Source organism: Saccostrea echinata, unplaced genomic scaffold (genome assembly GCF_033153115.1).
Source record: "Saccostrea echinata isolate AGI-Se365-2 ecotype Australia unplaced genomic scaffold, CSIRO_AGI_Sech_v1 ptg000003l, whole genome shotgun sequence".
NCBI classification, from domain to species: Eukaryota; Metazoa; Mollusca; class Bivalvia; order Ostreida; family Ostreidae; genus Saccostrea; species Saccostrea echinata.
Window position 1 is genome coordinate 9889814 of NW_026889752.1, and position 22182 is coordinate 9911995.

At 32.4% G+C, this 22182-nt stretch overlaps 1 protein-coding gene across 2 annotated transcripts in view; it reads right to left on the reverse strand.

Moving 5' to 3' along the window:
• LOC133178862 (uncharacterized) overlaps nt 1-22182 on the reverse strand; it is a 32054-nt gene that overhangs the window by 9282 nt on the left and 590 nt on the right. Inside the window, exons 2-3 of one of the 2 annotated variants that reach the window (XM_061313534.1) lie at nt 17577-17648; nt 16525-17389 (exon numbers count right to left, since the gene is read on the reverse strand). In XM_061313534.1, coding sequence (XP_061169518.1) covers nt 16926-17389; nt 17577-17648 — 536 coding nt within the window. In that variant the 3' untranslated portion in view covers nt 16525-16925. Of the gene's footprint in view, nt 1-16524; nt 17390-17576; nt 17649-22182 lie in introns of those variants that run through there. The other variant, XM_061313535.1, reaches the window with a different exon arrangement.

Below are 22182 nucleotides of genomic sequence, written 5' to 3' on the forward strand. Positions count from 1 at the left end.
TCACAATTCAAACATATTTATAAAATAGCAATTATTTTGGAACTTTCAGTATCAGAATTATGTATTTGAACCAGTTTTTACATAAATTTCATAATTCTGTTTACTAAAAATGCATGCTTTTTTAAGCTGACACATGCTTCTGTTTATTTGTCTCTTAAAAATAGTCTTAAAATCTTACTATCTTAAAAATTATGGCGACCTATATATTTTTTGCAATTATTATCTAACTTAAACTATGTTCAATGGAAATAAATGCAGTTTATCTACTTTGAACCATTAAAATTGTAAGGATGGAAATGCCTTAAGGACTTTTTGATAGCCAGAGCAATCAATAATTGAATAAACAGTATCTAACTGTTTAACAGTTTCATAGGCATCTGACTCGTGGATAGTGAAAGATTACCCCCCCCCCCCAATTTATTTCATAAGAAGTTTTTAAAAAATATCGGCTGGCAATTTTCTAATGCTTGCTAAAATAAAAACTGACTGCATGTACAGACCGTTTTATGAATTCGATTGACGGGGAAATCATATATTTTGGAGAATTAGGTGTCTGAATTCATTTCATTTAATCATGCTATCCACGCGTTGTACGTTGCATTAATGTTGATTTTTAAACAGATTTAAGTAAAAGGGTTTGGGGGTTATAAATACGTCATGTACCAGTGAAGTTTGAAATAAAATTTTAATATAAATGTTCCGAATATTCGACTATCGTTCGAATAATGCAATCGAATAATCGACTAAGGAAAATACATATTTTGACATCCCTAAATTATATATATATATATATATATATATATATATATATATATATATATATATATATATATATATATATATATATATATATATACAGTCCCTGAAACGTTCTACTTTCCCATTTTTCCGTTCGCTCACCGTTCGTTCACCGTTCGTTCAGCGTGCGTTCACCGTTCGTTCACCGTGCGTTCACCGTTCGCTTTCCGTTCACAGTTTTGCGTTCAGCGTTCACCATGCGCTCGCGTTCACCGTTCACAAAGCGTTCAGCGTTCGCTCTTCGTTCGTTCACTTTGCGTTCACCTTGCGTTCAGCGTTCACTTATCGTTCAGTCTTTATTGTCATTCGGAACTCCGAAGTGAATGGACTTATCTTTTTTTAAGTAAGGATTTACCAATTTAATAATAAACATATCGTGTTTAAACAAAAAATTATCTACAATATTTATTTTTATTATTCTAACTTAGCTGTTAGGTTATTTATTAAATTTATCTGGAAAATAAATGTTTTTTATAAGTACATGTATGTACCTATGTAGAACGATGCTGAAAAATCAAATTTAAATACGGGCAATATATAGATGCTTCAAGCACTGCAACATTTTGTTGTTATGTTAAAGACGACAAATTGTTAATGGATAGATAATAACCGAAGTCAATTAATTTACCAACTTCAGCAGAAATACGAAAATATTTATTTCTAACACATTTTTTTTCTTTCAAATAATACAGAAATACATGTTAGAACTAATTCTGAGGATTATAAACAGTACTGCAGCTATCCAGTTAATTAAATATCTTTAGAGGGAATTAAATTGATAGTGTGGTTTGAAAAAAAAAAATATTTGTTTAATATTTAATACATTATAGAATTTTTTTCTACTTTACAAATATAAAGTCTTTAATTAGAGAGAGAGAAATGCCTTTATAACATGATTATCATTAACATTACCAAAGTGATTCTTCAGTAATGATATTTTTCACCGTAACTTTATATGTTTGCCATTGGATATAATTAAGAGCCCCCCTCCCCCCTTTCCCGTAAATCTGTTACTTAGGTAGTAGTTCCAGTATATTTTAATTAACATTTAAATAGAAGTTAATGTGTTTTGTAGCACAAAAATTTCAGTCTCAAAACAGTGCATCTAAACAAAGTCATTAAACAATAGTAGTTCAAAATATGCATATTTTAAATTGGCAGGGAGTAGGTTTCAAATTCAAGCGGCTTAATCAATCCAAGTATTTATTCCCAATGTATTTTATTCATTTATTATTATTATTTTTTTTTTAGAAATGTTGGAATCGGATCTAGAAATGATAAGAAAAAATGTTAAAATTTCTTGGAGATACTTAACGCTTTGCCTTCGGTGTGACGAGACTTTCACACCTGCACAGTGTCGAATGATTTTGATTGACAGGTCAAGCACGTGGACTTCGTGTGAACTTGAAGCAGGAAAATAAAAACCGATTATGACTGTAACACAAATAGGTTTGGTGATAAAAATAGTTTTTTCATTGCCTGGTATATTTAGAAAATAATTAAGAAATTTTATTTGATATAGGTACAAACATTTGAGAAAGGGGGGTAAAACCGAATCTCTCTCTCTCTCTCTCTCTCTCTCTCTCTCTCTCTCTCTCTCTCTCATTTGTCTGTTTAATAAAAACTATGACAGCATATTACTTAAATATGAAGTTGTGAAAACTTAATATATAACAAATAATATGAATGCCTCTTTGTATCATCTTGTCCAAGTATAATCACGGCCGGGAAACATGTAGCAGTCTGCTCAATAAATCATCATAAAAAATAAAACTGACTGATAAATATATTATTGCATTACAATTTTAAAATACGGGTGTATTTATGCAATACGTCCACATACCTTTGTAAAATATTTTATTTTTTTTTTCTCATTATTTTACACGGAAAAGTCTTGGCACGGAAATATATGTATGGTTGTTACAACCGTTGTAATTCATTCTATAAGTCCGTAGTTTGCTCTTCTAAAATCCACATTATTTGTGATGATTTTATAAATCAAATAAGAATAAACATATTTATTTTACAACTATATTAATTTTATCTTTTATACTACAGCGTTCGGTAACAATTACAATGTTTTACAGATATAAAAATCGTGTTATTAAAAAATTGAATTTAAACATCGTACATATGCGCAGAAAATATTGTTAAAAACTTAAATAAAAATTTTACTTAATGTCCCTGTATCGTCTTTCTTAGGATACTCTTCATTGATTTGTTTTTTTATTTATTTTTTAGCACCAGGCATACATACAATAGAATAGTTTCAATGTAAGGAAAAGATCAGAGGCATTCCGAACAAACCGTTCGTTCACCGTTCACTTTGCGTTCGCGTTTGCGCTCCGTTCGCGTTCTGCGTTCGCTCACCGTTCAGCGTTCACACATCGTTCACCAAGTTGCGTTCAGCGTTCACACATCGTTCACTCACCGTTCGCTCTGCGTTCGTTCAGCGTTCGTTCACCGTTCGTTCAGCGTTCGCTCACCGTTCAAGTGGGAAAGTAGAACGTTTCAGGGACTGTATATATATATATATATATATATATATATATGCAATGTCAGTAACTTTGACATTAGATGGTTTAAAGCATTTTACTCATACATATTGTTCATACATATTGTTCATAAAACATCTTGGCCAATTGCTGGAGTGACGAAAAGATTTTGCATTTTATCTAAGTCTTTCCAGTGGCGCCAAAGTAACAAACTCAAATAATCAGATATATAATTAATTCTTTAAAAAGTTATTAATGAACTTATTGTGCACAATATTACCTAGTAATTAATGAGTTCATGAAAGAACTATTCTTCTCATCACTTAAACTGATACCTGCATCAAATGAATTGATGCACTCATCAATTGAATAGTAGGAGTAATCATAATTGATTTGATGCACGTATTGCGAACAAAATAGTTTGTACCTCGGATTATATGATTTGTTGGTTTCTTCGAACAAAAAAAATAAAATAAATTCATTCACTTACTTAGATTTTTATAGAACGGTAATTCAATTAAAGTTTTATCAGCACATAAATTATGAACATGAGTATGCTGGAAACCATAAATTTGATTGTTCGTTTCGAGATAGAGTGGTCCCGTAAAGGACTACCATATTTATACAGCCTATGCAAAGGTTCAATAAAACAACAAAAAGGAATCGCGATGAATAAATGCTAATGTTTTTCACACACTCTAAAATACTTTGTTTCTCAGAAATAATGTACAGACAAATCGATGTGTAACTTATCTTGCCGGAATAGCACTATCTGAGTGTAGAATGAAAGTCAGCTTGATGTGGCTGCACTGCGATGACTTCTCTCACTAGCTTGACGCGCGATTATCTCTTCTTGAGACGTGCATCAAGCGATTACTGTATTATATCTTGTTAATATGAAAATTAGAACGAATCAAACGTGATCTGTGCAAAATAGAGACATATTCCTCAATGCATTAATCAATATTTTCATAAATGAAAAACAAAAGGTATAGACCTTATATAAAGCCGTAGTAAGGCCACTTGCACAGCAACGTACACTGTACTAAAACGAGATGCTCAGTCCCTCGAAAATCCTAAATGTTGAACGATATCCGCTTCACTATAATAATGAGTTTTTAAACGGGTGTGCCTATTATCCCTTCTACATGTATTTTAAAAAGTGATGGGATCTGGTTATGCGCTGTTGCTTTATTACATAATTATATTTTTTTCAATGTGTATTACGTCCAAATAGAGAATTTGTCAAAATACGGCTAAATTTTACATAATTCACATAATTGAGGAAGTTGCTCTCAGCACTTTTCCTCTTAAGAAATTTGTCTCCAAGAAAACAATCATTTTAAAAGCGATAAGATATGGGTTTATTGTTGAACACGATAAAGATCTCTAGCTTCTACAACATAGGTAAAAAACACCAAAAACACCTTATGCCTCTTTAAGATTTCAAAATTCTCAAATGTAGCATTAAATAATATACAATCAATAAATAAATAGGTCACATTGTTACTCTTAAAGAATAGAATGCTTTGATTGAGGTGATGGGATTAACAGTATGAATTATTGATTGAATTGATGCGTGCATCAGTTTGACTGAGGAGTTCAATAAACGAATTGAAGCCTATCAAACAATTACATGTATTTATTCAATTGTTGCGTGCATCAATTCAGCAATTTTATTCATGATATTAACGATTGAATTAATGCATATTTAAAAACAAGGCTTTTTGATATCATAGAAAGCTGCTTCTTCAATAAAAATGGAACTCGTCATTTTTAGGATCTTTTGATTAGTCATCAACAGCATTACATCTACTTTGTTCAAAATCACTCTGATTCTACAATCAAGTACTATGAAGTTGATTTTACAAGGATGCTGGAGTTCCTCTTTGACGGAGACCAGGTCGTCAAACAAACGTTGAAATTCATTCGGCGTTAATTTTCCTCCTTTATTCGCCGACCTGTTATATATTCATATGAAGCAGAATTTATTAAAAAAAAAACTTCTACATGAGAAGAGGAAGACACGTCTTGTGGCTTTCAACTTGACGTTCAGATATATCGGCGACGTTATATCAACTATATATCGGCGACGTCATATCAACTAATTTCCATTCATATGTAGACTCGATATATCCCAGTGAACTTGAAATAAAAGACACCACAATGTCTGCAACATCTGTTTCATATTTGAATATTTTACTGACTATACACGATAAGGGCCAACTTTAACAACTTAATTATATGATAAAAGATTACTTCAGCTTTTCCATCGTCAACTATCTCTATTTATGAAGTAATGTTCTGATAACACTTGCATAATTATGTTGTTTACATTTCCTAACGTTTTTCGATACACAAGGAAATGCTCTGAGTTAATTAATTTTAATCGTAATCGAGGCAGGCTACTGAAAGATAAGTTGATGTTACAGGGATTTTAAGAACCTTGTTTAAAGTCAGCATTTCGTAAAGTCAGCATTTCGTAAATTTCTACTGTTCCTTTTCCAAGTGCCCGGCACTAGAAATGAAAGTCACAGGTCTTTTGGATGAGACCTTTAAACCGAGGTCCCGTGTCACCGTAGGCGTTGGCACGATAAAGAACCCTCACTGCTCAATGGCCCTGAGTGCCGAGTATAGGTCTAAATTTGAAACTTTTCACTTGCATAAGGTAAAGTCCCTATATAAGTCTCGAAAGGGACGTTAAACAATATATAATTATCATACAATCATAACTTTTACTGTCATTATTTTATACCTTGCTAACAAATATAACCTGTCATTGGGTTGTATTTTGGCTACTTTTTTCATACCTCGGACCTTTGTTTTTTATAATAAATTTGACTACGGAATGATTGGTCTACCTGTTCAAAACATACGCAGCACTGTTAAGGGGTACTTCGAAGAAATCAACAGAATATAAACGTGCATAAATACATACCTTTTTAAAATGAATTTTAATCTTGTAAAGGTACTATATTATCTTATGACTTTAACATTCTTTGAAATAACATTGTATACCTCGCTCTGTACTGAATTTGGTTTGGTCACGTTATTTGATAATCACGTGATAAATGCATGTAATGTGCACTGTATGTAGGTCACAAACACATTTCAATATCGCAAGGGCATACCCTAGTTAAAATTAAAAATTAAAGGAATAGATTGTTTCTACATAACTTGTAGTTTATGGAAAGTGCTGCTGCTTTAAACAGAATTCGCATTTTATTAGTTTAAATTTCATGTTATCTTGCTAATGTCGAAATATGTGTGACCTTTACCAAGTATTTTATGTATTTATTAAGTTATGCTATCGATTTCAGGAAAGCAGCAGCACTTTTCAAGTTAAGGAATATGTCCATTATGTGTATACAAAAAATGGTCAAGATCTTTTAAGTGTATGCCCTTGCGAAAAGGCGATTTCATGAGGCACCTCGGCATGAAACATGCACACCCTGTAGACAAAGACACGGTAGAATTAATTCAATACATTCTCTCGATAGTTTTTAAATAATGACACTAAACAAATGTTTCGGACTTGTATTAATGGTCTACCTAAGATTTTCAAATAATATTCTGTTTAATAATAAAATGCCTTTTTCACTGTGAAAAAATTTCTTGATCCGCCTCTCACTGCACATAAAATGCGTCAAACTTTACCATGATGACGTCATGTCGACAAGTGCATTACGATCAGTGACTTGTTTATATCTTGCTGTGTGGGGTTTATCTAGCGACAAAAATGAATGCAGTGGTAAGTTTTGATGTAGTTCATTACTCTTATGCAGTTTAGATTCGCAAATTATTTCATTTTCTGTTATTGTGAGGAATTGCTATATTTGTGTGATGTCACAGTAAACTTTTCCCGTATAAATTAGGCCCCGCCCCCTTTATGCAGCCTTAACAGAGCTGCGTAGAGCTCACGGCAGGTGTGACTGGTCAACAGGGGATGCTTACTCCTGCTAGGCACATGATCCAAATTTTGCAATTTTCGGGAGTCCGTGTTTTATGCCCTGTATATAGCTTTGTATTGTCTGTAGATTTTTTGAGATTGATCACTGTTCGTTATCTTTTTCATTATACAATATCACGTATACCACGGTACTTTTTTGACATTATTTTTTTTAAAAAAAACCTATAATAAAAATTTAAAAAAATATTCTGTTTAATATATGTTTCATTACATTATAAGTTTATTATTTACATAACATAAACTGTTTGGCCTACTGCTGGTCTATAGTTACATTGTCTCAGCACTATGACAAAAGTATTGTTGTGCATTTTGTGATAAAAGCGCAATTTTGGGCACAAATATAGATTCACATTATAAAGAAATCTGGATATACATGTAAAGCCATTGCAAAATCTGGCCCTGACCTGTTACATTTCATTTACTTTAAACAAGACAAGCCACAATGCTCTCCTGAATAAATTTGGCCTTGCTCTTCTTCAGAAAAACTTTTTCTCGCTTAATTCACATGGAAAAATGTGGACCTACCCTACCCCACTGGGGTCAAGACACTTGAATTGGCAAACTTTGGGATGCTTCAATATTATCATGGTTTACAGGCGTGCTGTACTTTGAAAGATTCATTCCTATAAACAAGTATTCTATAACATACATTAAATAAAATTTGATACTGAATTTCAGTTACACCTTTCTACAATTTCATGATCTACTGAACCGTTTATAGACGATTCCGTAAATTGTTACAAAAACTTGAATCCAAACAACTTTAGAATATATGCATTTTGCATGATATAGTATGGCTCTGCTACATGTACTATAGAAAAGATTTTTTTATTCATCTCTTATATATTACTATGTAAAACTTTGATTCTTTTTGTGGCCCAACCCCAGGACTGTGATTTGAATAAATGTGAATCTGCACTGTCTAAGGATCCTAGCATTTTCATGTCTTTTACCATAACCTCGTTGTTTTTGAGATGTTCAAAATTTCCCTCTATATATTCATACTTCAAAACATTATTCTCCTATTATGGTCCCCCCTCCCTCACCATCAGGGGCCATGATTTGAATAAACTTAAATCCACACTGCACTAAGAACCATTTACTTAAGATTTTTACGTTTCTGGCCAACTGGTTCTTGGGAGATTTTTTAAATTCAGTCGTAAAATTTTCATTATTTTTGACTTATCTCCTCTTGAAAGAGGACTTTACCCTTGAGTTGAACAAACTTGAATCTTCTTTACTCAAGGATATTATATTGCGAGTTTTATTGAAATCGGATCAGTAATTTGGGAGAAATAAAATTTTGAAAACTTTACAACAACAACGACAAAGAGACACAACCGATGCTTTAGATTGCTGGAAACTTCAGCTCAGGTGAACTGAACCGTTTTCTACAGAGATATAGATATATCTTTATTTTTTTAATCCGGTAGCTTATATTTTCAAAATCGTATTTCAGTGTTTAATACTTTTAATATACTGTACCAGTCAACCAAGGTGAGTTTGATCTACCCTACCTGTACTGGATTCCTATACTTCATAATAATCCTCACAAACAAAGATACATTGCTGGGTCAAGCAAATGCTCTACCAAGCACTTATCTTTACTCCTTACAGAAATATTAACTGCTGAAAAGGAGAAACTTTAGACGAACTAAGCTACAGCTTATTCTAAAAGTGGTATAAATCAGGTGTGGATCCTCAAAAGCTCGAAAGAACTTGAAGACACTTTAAATCATTTTCAAAAATCTATGATATCAAAACTTACAACTTTTCTACACTTTATGCAACAATCCTCAGGATAAATTAAAATCTAGACTCTTTGATGTCACAGACAACTGCTTCTCAAATAAAAACGGAACTCGAAAATTTTCACATCTTGCGATTGGTCATCAGCAAAATTACTTCGTTAAAAACCACTATGACCATACACGTAAATGCTCTGAATTGATATTAAAAGGATGTTGTAGTTCTTCATTGACAACATATTTGTAGTCATCAGAGAAACTGTTGGAACCTCGATGGGCACTTATTGTGCGCCTTATTAGCTGACCTGTTTTTATTTACCTATGAAGCAGAATTTATTCAAAAACTTCTACAAGAGAAGGGGAAAACACTAGCTACGGCCTTTATTTCGACATTCAGATATACTGGCAATGTTTTATCAATTGACAATAGTTATTTTCACTAGTATGTCGACTCGATATATCCCAGTGAACCTGAAATTAAAGACACCACGGAGTCTGCCAAGTCTGTTTCATATTTAGATATTTTACTGACTATAGACAATAGAGGCCAATTAACAACGAAATTTAGCTTTTCCATCGTCAAATTTACTTATCTATTTTGTAATATTCCACTATCACCTGCTTATGGTGTATATGTCTCCAAACGTATTCGCTACTCAAGAGCTTGCTCTGAGTACGATCAATTTTTAAAGCGAGACAGGCTATTCACTGAAAAGTTTATGTTAAAGGGATTTCAACAGCCGCATTTAAAGTCACCATATCGTAAGTTTTATTATCGTTAAAATGACCTTGTTAGCAAATATAACCTATCGCTGGGTCGTATTTTGGCTGACTTATTAGGCATTGTTTTTGTACTGAATTGAGTACGGATAGTTCCGTCCGCAAAAATTGACCGAAATGACCTATATACTTAAGAATTTTATAAAGGAATATTAGTCATTTATCTCAGAAAGCAGTCCCTTGGACTACATTCAGACTGAAATCTTGAAATGTGGGACTTCTCTGGGACCAGTGTGTGTGAAACGAAACCTAGCAGTCCCAGCAGTTCTTGAGACTGCTTTCTGGGATGCTTTGATTACTCAAGTTTGTTAAAGTTAGGTTTTGGATAAAGAAAGCCCAGCCGGTGTGTATTCCAAACTTGCTGCTTCCCTTTTGCAGTTCTGTTTGCATTGAGCAGATCAATTTTAATCCATCTATTGTGAACTACAACATTTGGCCGAGTATAATTCGGACGAACTGTAGTATTACCAACAGACAAAGCCAATTTCTTGTTGTTAAAACCTTAGTAAATTATTCTAAGAACGTAAACTTGTTGAAAATGTTAGATTTATAATATGTTGATAGATAAATTATATTAAGAGCGAGTCAAAATTACTTTTAGCACCATTTTCAAGCCGCCATATAAAAATGTTATTTTTAGACGTTTACACATTCTTTTGATCCCTCTAAACCATGTGGACCAGATTAGATTTCCCCCAGAATATCAAAGGAAACCCGTTATTCTATATATAAACCATTATATAGATTATTTAACCTATCACTCACAAATAAAGTTCTTCCATACATATGGTATACCTATTTTTAAAAATAAAGGGCTGTCCCCAACAGCCTAATGATTACAGATCAATATCATTAACTTGTTTTTTTTTATGTTTACTAATGGATCAAGTATGCTTAACTGATCAAGAACATCTTGATCGCTTATTTCAAAATCACAGAAATATTCTGGAGGTCCAGCTCCATGTTAAGTCAAGTCCGGCTCATTTTCAATATGCAATATATTTGAAAAAAATTATTAAATTCTTCAGCTTTATCAATTGGATGAACCAATATTCTACCATCTTGTGATTTAATAGAGGATGGGGGAGAATTATGTTTCTTTAACTTTGCAACAGATTTTGCTATACGCCACAACTTTCCTGGTGGAATAGATTTGTCTGTAAGTTGAGAAACAAGTTTGATTTTGTATTCCTTCTTACCATTCCGTACTAAATCTTTTACTTCATTACGTATTTGTCTAAATTTTTGCCAGTGTAATGGATTTTTAGTATGCTTCGCTTATTAGGTCTTTCCACCTTTCTGTGGAAAGACCTATTGGTTTTCTTCTGTTTCTTATTATTCTTCTTATTTTTCCGCCGCAAGATTTTGAGTTTCAAGATTTATCGAAAAGATTTATAGTTCATGAGAATGTACTCCGTAAAAGATTTTCACAGTTGGCCCTGCATATATGAACTTTGACCCTCGAGGAGTTACATCCCCTTTCGCAATAAAAGCTTGTTATCTCTACTCCTTCGAAACCGTAAACCACAGAGGTACAGAACCTTCACCAATGTCTTCGACTAATTGAGGGGACTCTTCAATCTTTTCATTGCGAAAGTATTCGTCAACCCCTTCAATGAGTTATTGCCCCTCAAAGTTTTTGATTTTTACAAATAATTAAAAAAATTCAAAAGAATAAGTCGTAGAGACATGAGACCAACTGCATTAGATTCTTTGACCTTACATCTTAAAATTTATGTCAAGGTCAAAGGTCAAGGTCATCTCAAAATTTTTAAAATTTTCATTTTTTCCATCTCTCAAGCCATTTCTGGTTTCTTTGGTAAAAAATAAACAGTAGAGAGTTAAATATGAAAAATATGTGAAAGTTAAAGAAGGTGGAAAGACCTCTAATTGTTCGAGAACAATTAGTCTACTAGTTTATATTATGTATTCTTTTTCTTTGCCGCATTTTCCTATGAATTTCTGTGGTAATATATGGTTTATCTGATGGACGTATTGTAATTTGCTTTGTTGGTATATGTTTATCTAACAATTTTAGGTAAATGCATGTAAAATTTTGATAGACTTCATTCATATTATTGAAAGTAAACACTTTTTCATTCTTTTTTGGAAAGTAGAAAAAAAGGAAATGAATATAAAGATCGGAATTTACAGAAATAGTTGTCACATAAGAAATTTGAATATTCGGTGACACATGTACAAGATTTATATAATTTTTCTCCAAAAGAGTGCATCATTGATACCAACTGTCTCTATTATACATTCATTATTTGTTGATGCGGTGCGTAATCTCAAAAGAACTAAGCTCCGACTATTGAATTTATTAACCGTGCTTACTGACTTTTGGGACTGCTTTCTGGGAGCATTGTTTTATTGCTTTGGCATCGCTGTAGGACTGCTATGGAAACAGTTATAGGTATGCTCTGAGACAGCTGTGGGACTGCTAAGCAGTCCCACAAAGCAGTCCCTGGGACTGCTCTTGGACTGCTTTCTGTCAGATTGGGTCTGGTTGGTACTGTATCAGTGAGCCTAAATATTGTTATCAAAACTTCAGGACGACATGTTGTTATCGCTAGACATATTATTTTGTGCAAGCATTTTCACGGAAATGACTTGGACAATCTTAATGAAACTTTTCAGAAATGACGACCAATAAGTTTAATCTTTATGCAATTTCACAGAAATAATTATCACCAAAACTAGTTATGCCATTTACATTATAATGGCGACCATTGCCATGGAAACGGTTGGACACATGTTTTCACTTAACGAATGAACTTACTAACAGTTCTATTTTTTCTTTCAGGTGGTAGAAAATCTGTCGTCACGTGACCATGGACATTGTAGTCTTAATCTTTCTTCATCATATGATTCATATTTGAATATATTTGGCCAACTATTAATTAAACTTTCTGACAAATAGGACGACTTTCGAATCGGCTTTTCCATTGCAAACTTCTTACATGTTATGAAGAAAATTCTACTCTCACTGCACATGGTGTTCATGTCTCCCAACTAAACGATCAATTTTTAAAAGAACCAGGATACTGACAAATAAGTTGATGTTAAAGGTCCTTTAACAGTCTCAATCAAAGTTGGCAACTGGAAATTTTCTCGGTTATTATAATGACCTTGTTAGCAAAAACATTTTGTAATTTAGGAATTTTTCTAGCTTTAATAAATTCACAAAATTCCATGAAGTTCTAGCTTTTATAAGTACGGAATATAATGTAAAAGTAATGTATAAGTCCAGAGAATATATAATTGTTTGAACGAATTAGATATCTGTTCTGACAAAAATGTTAATAGTTCTAAAAAAGTTTGTTCTTTTCAGATTAACAACGTATTTGTGTGGACAAATAAATCTTCATTGGGATAAACAAATATTACTCTTTTTAAAAAAAAAATTGTTTTTGTTCGGAATGTTCGGAATAAACGGATAGTTGTTTTGGCAACTTCGCGAGTTATATACATTTGTTCGATCATATTTGATGTGTCTCCTTTGGACAAGACTTATCATTCCTCTGATAATGGAAAGCGCTTAGAAAGTCAAAGATGGTACATGTGTAAGGCACACATATGAAATCAAGTGCACGCGGACGAGATATGGATATCTGATATCATATTCATTGACTCCATTCCTTTTTGGGATTTCATGGTATTTGACTTGTAGTTTGTTAAAATTGCTGGCATCTCAACTTTTATTTGCCTCTGAAACAATGATACGTTTGTCAAATCAATATGGATGCATTTCCACAAAGACAAGATTGAAGTCAATAAATGTTGTACATTTATCATAAAACACAGATCATTTTATTCGAAAGATTTAATGAGACCAACATATATATCATCACTGTATTCTCAGTTTGCCTGAGATGAGCAGTCTATTCCAAAGGCCTCTTGCTTTATCGCCAAAACCCCTAACTCCGTCACTAACTCCGCGCTGTTTGTAAACGAATGCGATTGTGACGTTAAATTTTTCATGCAGAAAATCTGCAATCAAATGCTGTGATAATTTAACAGACAAGTTCAAGAATGCATAAAAAACAAATAACAATTACACTTAATATATTGTATCTATCATACTTTACGTGAAATCAGTAAGCACCTTTTCCTTCATGCGCTATTCCATTGATATCTCCGACATATGCGCAACAATGCTCATTTTTCACATATCTGTCATTTTTATGAAGGTTCTATATCAAAGGTTTAATATGACAAATCATGTTGAATACGGCTAAAAAAAATTTTTTTCTGCATTTGCCCTAATGCACGACATGTTTGAGATGGCGTTAGCGCGACATTAATACATATAAAATACGTTAAATTAACGTTATTTTTCTATAGTTGATCGTTTTCTTAAAATACAATTTAATACTACTGTAAATCTTAAAAACTACTTTTCATGTTTTAAAATTTAATAAAAAGGGACAAAAAAATAAACTGGGGAAAATTGTATTAAATACGTTGGCACGTTGTAGAGGGTCCTGGACGGAGTAAGGGTTCATTAGGCGTTATGAACACGGGTGTGGTACACATTCTATTGAGTTGTGTTATACATATTAAGCCCATTGACTACATTTTTGTTAATAGTACTAAAACAATATTTGAGTTCATTACTAAGTGTAGCAAACAAGATGCAATTAAAAAAATTTTTGGAGAGTAACGCGGGGTGTTTTCCGCTTATGGTGACGGAGTTTGGGTACTCGGGGTATAATTCTTAATTCTTTTAACCAAAAAGAAAAAGTTACCACTAATAAAATCTACAAAAGGTTATTTTTCTACAAGGGTCATCTTTCTTCACCTAGGTTTGCAGATTTTTAAAATATTGCCAATTTTCTACAGGCAAAAGTGTCATTTTTTGACATCGAATAATGACCGGGAGTCAGTTTTGACGTCGAAAAATGACCCCCCTTAATTATTCTACGTGGGTCATTATTCGTCTTTACACTTGATCAACGCATTTTTAAGCGGTCAGCGTACTTTCTAAACGCTTTATATCATATACCAAATGTCTTATGCATGTTTATGAGAATTTTAATTAGCATCATGCTCTTCTAAAATTCATCGAACTTTAAAAATAATATGCAGGACTGGTGAAAAATTGTCAAGAATCTAAAAAAATATTGCTGAAAAGCGGCATAAAAAATCTTGACAATAACAGAGATTTTGAATGACAATTGAAATCTAATTGAACACTCGTTAAACATGTTATCAAAAACATGAAAGTTGTGAACATATTTAAATATAATAAAGTTGTTTATTATGATCTGTAATTTGAGCATTTGAGAAGAAACTGAAATGCAAAGATTCAGCTGAGAAAATTGTCACACAGGATATTGATAGAAACTAACATACGTATTAGAATCTATCAGTCAAAAATATCGAGGTCAATTTCTTATAGCAGGCATAATAATTTAAATATTAAAGGTGGGTTGCATTTTTTTGGCAGCGGACAAATATTATATGTATCAAAGCAATGTCTGGAAGAGCAGTGTATCTAATATACATTAGTTGAGGTGTCTTTCCAAGTTTCTAGGGTTTAAATGTCCAAGATACTTGTCCCTTTCATGGAACTTCAGTAACACGTTCTAGAAATTTCAATCAATATTGACATCGAGGCTATCCAAAAAATGGGTACATTTTGTTATTTTTTGAATTGTTATCAACATTTATTTCTTCTTAAACCTAGATTTTGATTGAATGCTTCACGAATGAGACATCTTGTCAAATGATTAATTGATTTTTGTTATTTTCATTAAAGATTGCCAGTAACTTAGATCAACCAACAGTAACCACCATCGTACTCCCCTTTTTGTTATTTCACAGCTGTTTATCGAATACAAAAGTAGACTTTAAATTTAATTTATGATTATACCAATGCTAGTGAAATCTAAATATAGTTTACGGACATCATATCATATCTAGGGTAATATCAGAGGTGAATTCTGGTGCAGGTGTTTTGGAGCTTATTTGCAAAATTTGTATTGAAATTTGTAAATAGATGCGTCGTTTAGCATGATAGTTCACTTATTTCTCGTGTTCTAAAACAGAAATTAGATAATATTTGACCGGTTTTTTATTGCACAGTTCATTCTCAATTTTTGGTCGCTTTGTAATAATTGTATATTTATTCCAACTATTTATAGAAAAGTTATACATAGTACATTAAGCTGATACTTTCAAGTGAGATTAAGAATGAACAAAAAATATCAGATACATATCAGGTTAAATGATTTTATTCTCTATACATCTCTCTACAGTACATTTACAAAGACAATATACAGGGGGTACATGTGGAAACGGCGGAAATACATATGAATCAAGTAGACAGAAGTTATCACAGGAAGGACAGACTTGTTCCTATACATTATATAGGAAACTATACAATATTTAATTAATACATTGAAGTCAGAAGTTGAAAATAATTCTGAAAACTTGTTAAGATTTGGTCTTCAAATATTTTTTTTTTTTTTCACAAATGCTTTTTCCGACTTTCTGAGAACAAGACCCATGGTCCACTACTCTCAGCTTAGTCTTTATATATGACTTTGCTGTTCTCATCATCAGATTTTTCCCTAATCTGATGTAAACTAGGTAAAATTTTTCCCTAATCTGATGTAAATTATGTAAAACTTTTCCTTAATTTGATGTAAATTAGGTACAACTTTTCCCTAATCTGATGTAAATAAGGTAAAACTTTTCCTTAATCTGATGTAAATTAGGTAAAGCTTTTCCCTAATCTGGTGTAAATTAGGTAAAACTTTGATCACTATTGTTGTCCCACACTATCTCCGAACAAACTTGAATCTAGTATACCTAAGGATGTTTTCATTTAAATATGACTTAGTGTCTTTTTGGAAATTATTACCATATTTGGCAGAATATGCAAGGCCACTATATTGTCTATAGTAGAATACCCGTTTCTGAATCAAGTTTGACTTTAAGTAATCTACATACCATTCCAAACGTTAACAAAGAGGTAAAAAAAAAAAAAACTGACCATGACAACTATAAAGTGTTATCTGACAATAGTTTTTATATTTGTTCGGTCACCTGTGTTTTTAAAAATTGGTTTGACAACACCTGTTAGCCATTACACATCACAAGATGTGGAATTTTATTTTCTATTCATCACTGCGAGCATACAACACAGGTTAATAACTTTCCATTAACGTAGGGTGGACACTGAAGCGAACCACAGACGGTTTTGATTGGGTATAAAAGATTTCCATTATTATCATTTCCGCCTCCTACAACAAATTCGGGATGTTCATTTAAACAGATGATTTCCTTAGGCGAATACCCTATGGGACTAGACATAAGATATCCGCCATATTGTTTCTTCCACCCTGGATAACATTCGTTTCTGCCTGGGATCATAACAACGGTGGAGTGGATCTTACTTTTGCACACTGCGCACGTGTTGTCCTGGGTTGATGTCCCGGGTCCAGCTACATCGATATCCAGTTCAGATCCATACATCTGATTAATGATACTGACTTCTGAAGACCAGTTTCCAAATAGTGGATCGGGAGAAAGACAAACATTGGTAACAGCTGCTCCCTTTGCATTGTATTCTGATCCTCCAAGAAAACCTTAAACGTTGGATTAATGAAGCGTTTATCTTTGGACTTGTTACTTTGAAATACAGTATTAATCTTTTCATTCAAATTATATTTAGACAATCTTTTAATTCTTTCCTCAAAATAATAGAAATATATTTCTTGGTGGCTTTCTATACAAGCCATTTGTGTACTTGCAAGTGAGCAATATTTCTCTTACCCGAATATACCAGTTGAGATGTGTTGTCTGGACACCTTGGTTTTCCCCACTGAACAAAAAGAGCACCGCCACCTGCATTAAATATATATTTCATTGTATTGCAATATATCTTTATATATACATATAGAAAAAATATGATATTATTGCAGTTTTGGGGTCGATAGAAGAATCTAGCCTCCGTTAGAGTACAATATTCAATAAGCTCGAAGGGCGAGGTGAATATTTTATTCGAGGGTTGATAAATCTTCGTATTGACTGACCCCCCCCCCCCCCACTCTATTGCTAGACATTTTGCTTGATATCGTTTGAAAGACAGGGTCACTATCGCTGTTGCAACCCCTCTGACCACATCTGTAATTACCAACACCTATATCAGTGTAAAAAAAGGTGTGCAATCGGCTTCGGGAAATTAGCTTGCGCTCAAGAGGGCCATTCAATGGAATGTGTTGAAATAAAACATCGCCAAATTCAACAACAGTAGACAAGAAGGTAATTTAGATTTGTCAATGAGGCAGGGGTTGTATTTGCAGATGAAAATACTGATCATGAGTGGCGAGTTTGCGATTCTAGTGTATGTAGTTTGAAATGATTGCAGAAACATGGTTGTTTTTCTGTATTAAAAAATTAACAGGCATGATTTAGCGGAATGAGAGCACTTTTCAGTGTGATATCATACAATTAAACATTAAAAACCTCTGCTTGTATGGAACCCCTGTATCTCAAAGTATCCTAAGATAACAGATATTTTATCCGCATCTTTTATTGTAGTTTTTGGCAATTTGTAGAATTATTATTGCCGAAATCATACATGCATCTTTTTCAGTTGTTTATTCTGGTTTTAGATCGGTCGTAAGTGATGAATGAGTAAATTTAGATGTGTAATGATCATAATAATTTTATACCTAATGTTTGAATAGGGCAATTTTTGTAATTATGGTCTCGTTTTGAATGTGTTATCAAATAAAAATGGACCACCAAAGGATTTTTTTAAAAAGTTGATTATTGTATGAATATTTGCACCTTGAATTTTAAATTGAAGTCTTTATACTAGCTTAAGCATTGTTTCATGAACATTTTGTATTTCAAAAAAATGGTGGTTAAAATTTACATTAACTACCTTTTTATTAAAGTTTAAAATGAAAATGTAAGATATACAATGGATAATTCACCACTTGCATTTTGAGAAAAAATAAATTTTCTTGTTTTCATCTAGGACAGATAACTCTTCAGTAATGTTTCACTTACAAAATGGCCGACTTTCTATATAGATATTTTTAGTTTCATCGTTATTAAGCAATACATATGTAAATGGTTCTAAATGATTCAAAATCGTTAAATACCCCTTCGTAATACATTAAATTTGTTGAACTCGTTTACTTAAAGTTTCACTTGAATTCAATCACATTTTTTCATGTATCTGTGTTGTTTTTTTTTTTTTTAATTATTTTTCCATTATGAAGTCAACGAATCATGTATCTAAAAACAAAACAACAACAACAACAAACAAACTAGAAAGGAATAAATTTGAAAAATAGATATAATTTGATATAGTCTGTTCTGCAATATCATTTGAATGCTAATTATTTTTGCATCATAACACAAGAATACGCTTAGTAGAAAGATAAATTGCTGAAAAATGTAAATACTGTGGTTTCCTTATTTTACGCGAGTACGTTTACTTTATATAGCAAAATGACACACAGACGTCAAGTCACCAGAGTGTGGATTCGTGATAGGACTGTTGATTTAGAGGTTAAACATGTATTTCTTATATAATAACATTAAAATAAAGGCGACTACATGTAATGTTATTTCGCAAGTGGAGCTTCTCACGATAATTAATTCATATTTAGGATCTACAGTATTAAAGTCCTATAGACCCTGAAACGTGCTACTACCCCAAAAAAGCGTGTGACTTTCGTGCGCTTTTCTTTTCTTGTAAACCGTGCAGCATTTCTTGTAAGCTCCAAAGCGTTTCGTGCAAACCGTATAACGAACGTACGAGAAGCGTGTGAGAAACGTGCGACTTTCGTGCAAGAATCGTGTGAGTCATTCGGAAGTCATTTTATTTTAAATATGGCTATTAATGAATCAACATGTCATTCTGTGTTGTTTGTTACTAATATTATTCGGATCTATCAGACCGGTGGTATTTTAAGAGAAAAAAAATATACGGAAACAACAAAATAAAATTACTCGGTAACGTATTACATATTTATTTGATTTTCCTTTTTTTATTTAAATAAAGATGGAAAGAAAATGTGTTCAAAGTAATTAATTATACGCAAATCAACTTTAAGGTATTTGATTCAATGCATTTTTTAAAGGGAGCAATACTGAAATTTTTTTTCTAAAGAAAATTCATCAGGAATCCCATTCATTCATTTATTTGAATCTCTTCACCATTTTACAATTATGGTATATAGAGATTACAAGAACATATGGGTGATTTATACAAAATAATAGATAGATAAGGCAGGTGTGAAAAATAAAATACAAAATTTAGTAATAAATGTTAAGTATGGGAATTCTAGGCCAGGGAGCACAATTAATTTTTTTCTTTATAAACGAACATAATTTTCTTACATTACAAGATTGTGATACAAATAATTTTGAAACGATGAGTCATTTATAGTCTTTTTATGCATAAAATTGGTTGATTAATTATTGTCATATAAATTAATCATACTTCATATGCATCGGCAAATACAGGTTTAAATATTTCCGGGGGGGGGGGGTTCAAATGAAAAACAAACTTTCAGTTTTTGTTATTAAGAAGTTTTAATAGATAATTTTTTTTAAAGAAAATTATTGCTTTTTTTCGGGATGCGCCCGATGCACCCCTTAAAAATATACCGGAATCTTCTTTACACTTCCAACACTCTTATTACGACTGTGATCAAGGTCATTTACAACAGCGATCACGGGCTCCGCGTGCTGGGAACTTAAAACTTGTTCTGCTACGTGTATTATCCCTTGTCAATCATGGCTAAGATAACAACCGACAATTGGATTTTAGTTCGTGAAATTAAATTGTTTTGTTAGTATTTAATGCGCACAAATAAATACCCGTGGATTTTATTTCTTAAATTATCTGATTGTCTGTAAACAGTGAATTAATTTGCCAGTGTATTCGTGAATAAAAAATTACAACAACAACAACAACAACAACAACAACAACAAAAAAAAAAAATCCTGAATAATTATATATTAGTTGTTTTATTAATCACGCAGTTCTAGAGCATAATTTTTAGTTTTCATTGGTCATGTATACATGTGTATTGAATGTATTGTTAAGAGCCGGGACTATTGATCTGTTGATTACATTTTTTTTTATCTGGACGGGGTTTGGTATCAAGCATTTTACAAGGAGATGGGAACATTGTTTTTATTTGATAAACACAATGCCTCACAAGAGAACTAAACAATTATAATACCTACCCCCGACTTCTCTACACTATTAAATTTTAATGATAAATCAAAGTTTAATTCTGTAATGAAACGATATATTTACCATTCTGAATAAAGTGCAACTAATGAATTGCATTTATATCTGGTCCCGCTGGAGATATGGATGCCTTTTTTTTCTTAGAACGGGCATTTGTTTCTATAATAATTTTTTTCCCAATGGTATACTTACTAAAACAAGTGCCCGTTATGTTTAGCCATGTACAGAAGTAAGATCTCGGTAATCTAACCCCCCCCCCCCCCTTCCCTGCACAATGTTCTTGTGTGATGCAGTGTACATATTACCTTTGCAAATTATAAACAGAACCTAATTTAATCAAATGAAATTATTTATTTTCTAAATCAAAAAATGAATAAGTCAATCAATAATTAAAAAAAGAAAGGAAAAGAAAATCAATCCGTTGACAGAAATCGTATACGCAATTTGATCAATATTTTTTTTTTTTTCAAACCAATAACTGAGTTAATTTGTCAGTAATGAAACGAATTTTTAATATCAAACTATAATAAAATTATTGTAAAAACATAGAATGCTGTAAAAGATTATGAATTACAGATATAATTTTTGTTTTCAGTGCGTAATTTACAGTCTAGTGAAAAAGGTTTGTACATAGACGATGATAGACATTACACCGGGCGGGTCACATACTCAACGACAACTATTAATTAATTACAATCGAACATTGAGTATTTTATCTGTGAATATAGTACTGATGTAGCAAGTTTTAATCTTAATCTGAATGATTGCAATTCTTAACTAATCTTTGATTAATCCGTAATACATGAAATTTAAATAAAGTCCGAGAGATTCCGAATAGAAAATCCAGATCGAGGCCAAAGCGTGCGAGAATCGTGTACAAAGCGTGTGAGAAACGTGTACAAACGTGTCGTGTAGGCTTTCGTGTAAACCCTTTTGTGCAAAGCGTTTCGTGTAACCCGTGCAGCGTTTCGTGCAAACCGTGTAGCGAGCGTGTACCGTTCGTGCAACGTGCCTGTGGGGTAGTAGCACAGTTCAGGGTCTGAAGTTATGAAAAAAAAATGATGCTATCATTCAATTGAAAAGCTTTAGATCCATTTTTTGTAGAATATGTTCTTTATGTTAATTGCATATTCCTATTAAATACATATGAATATTATC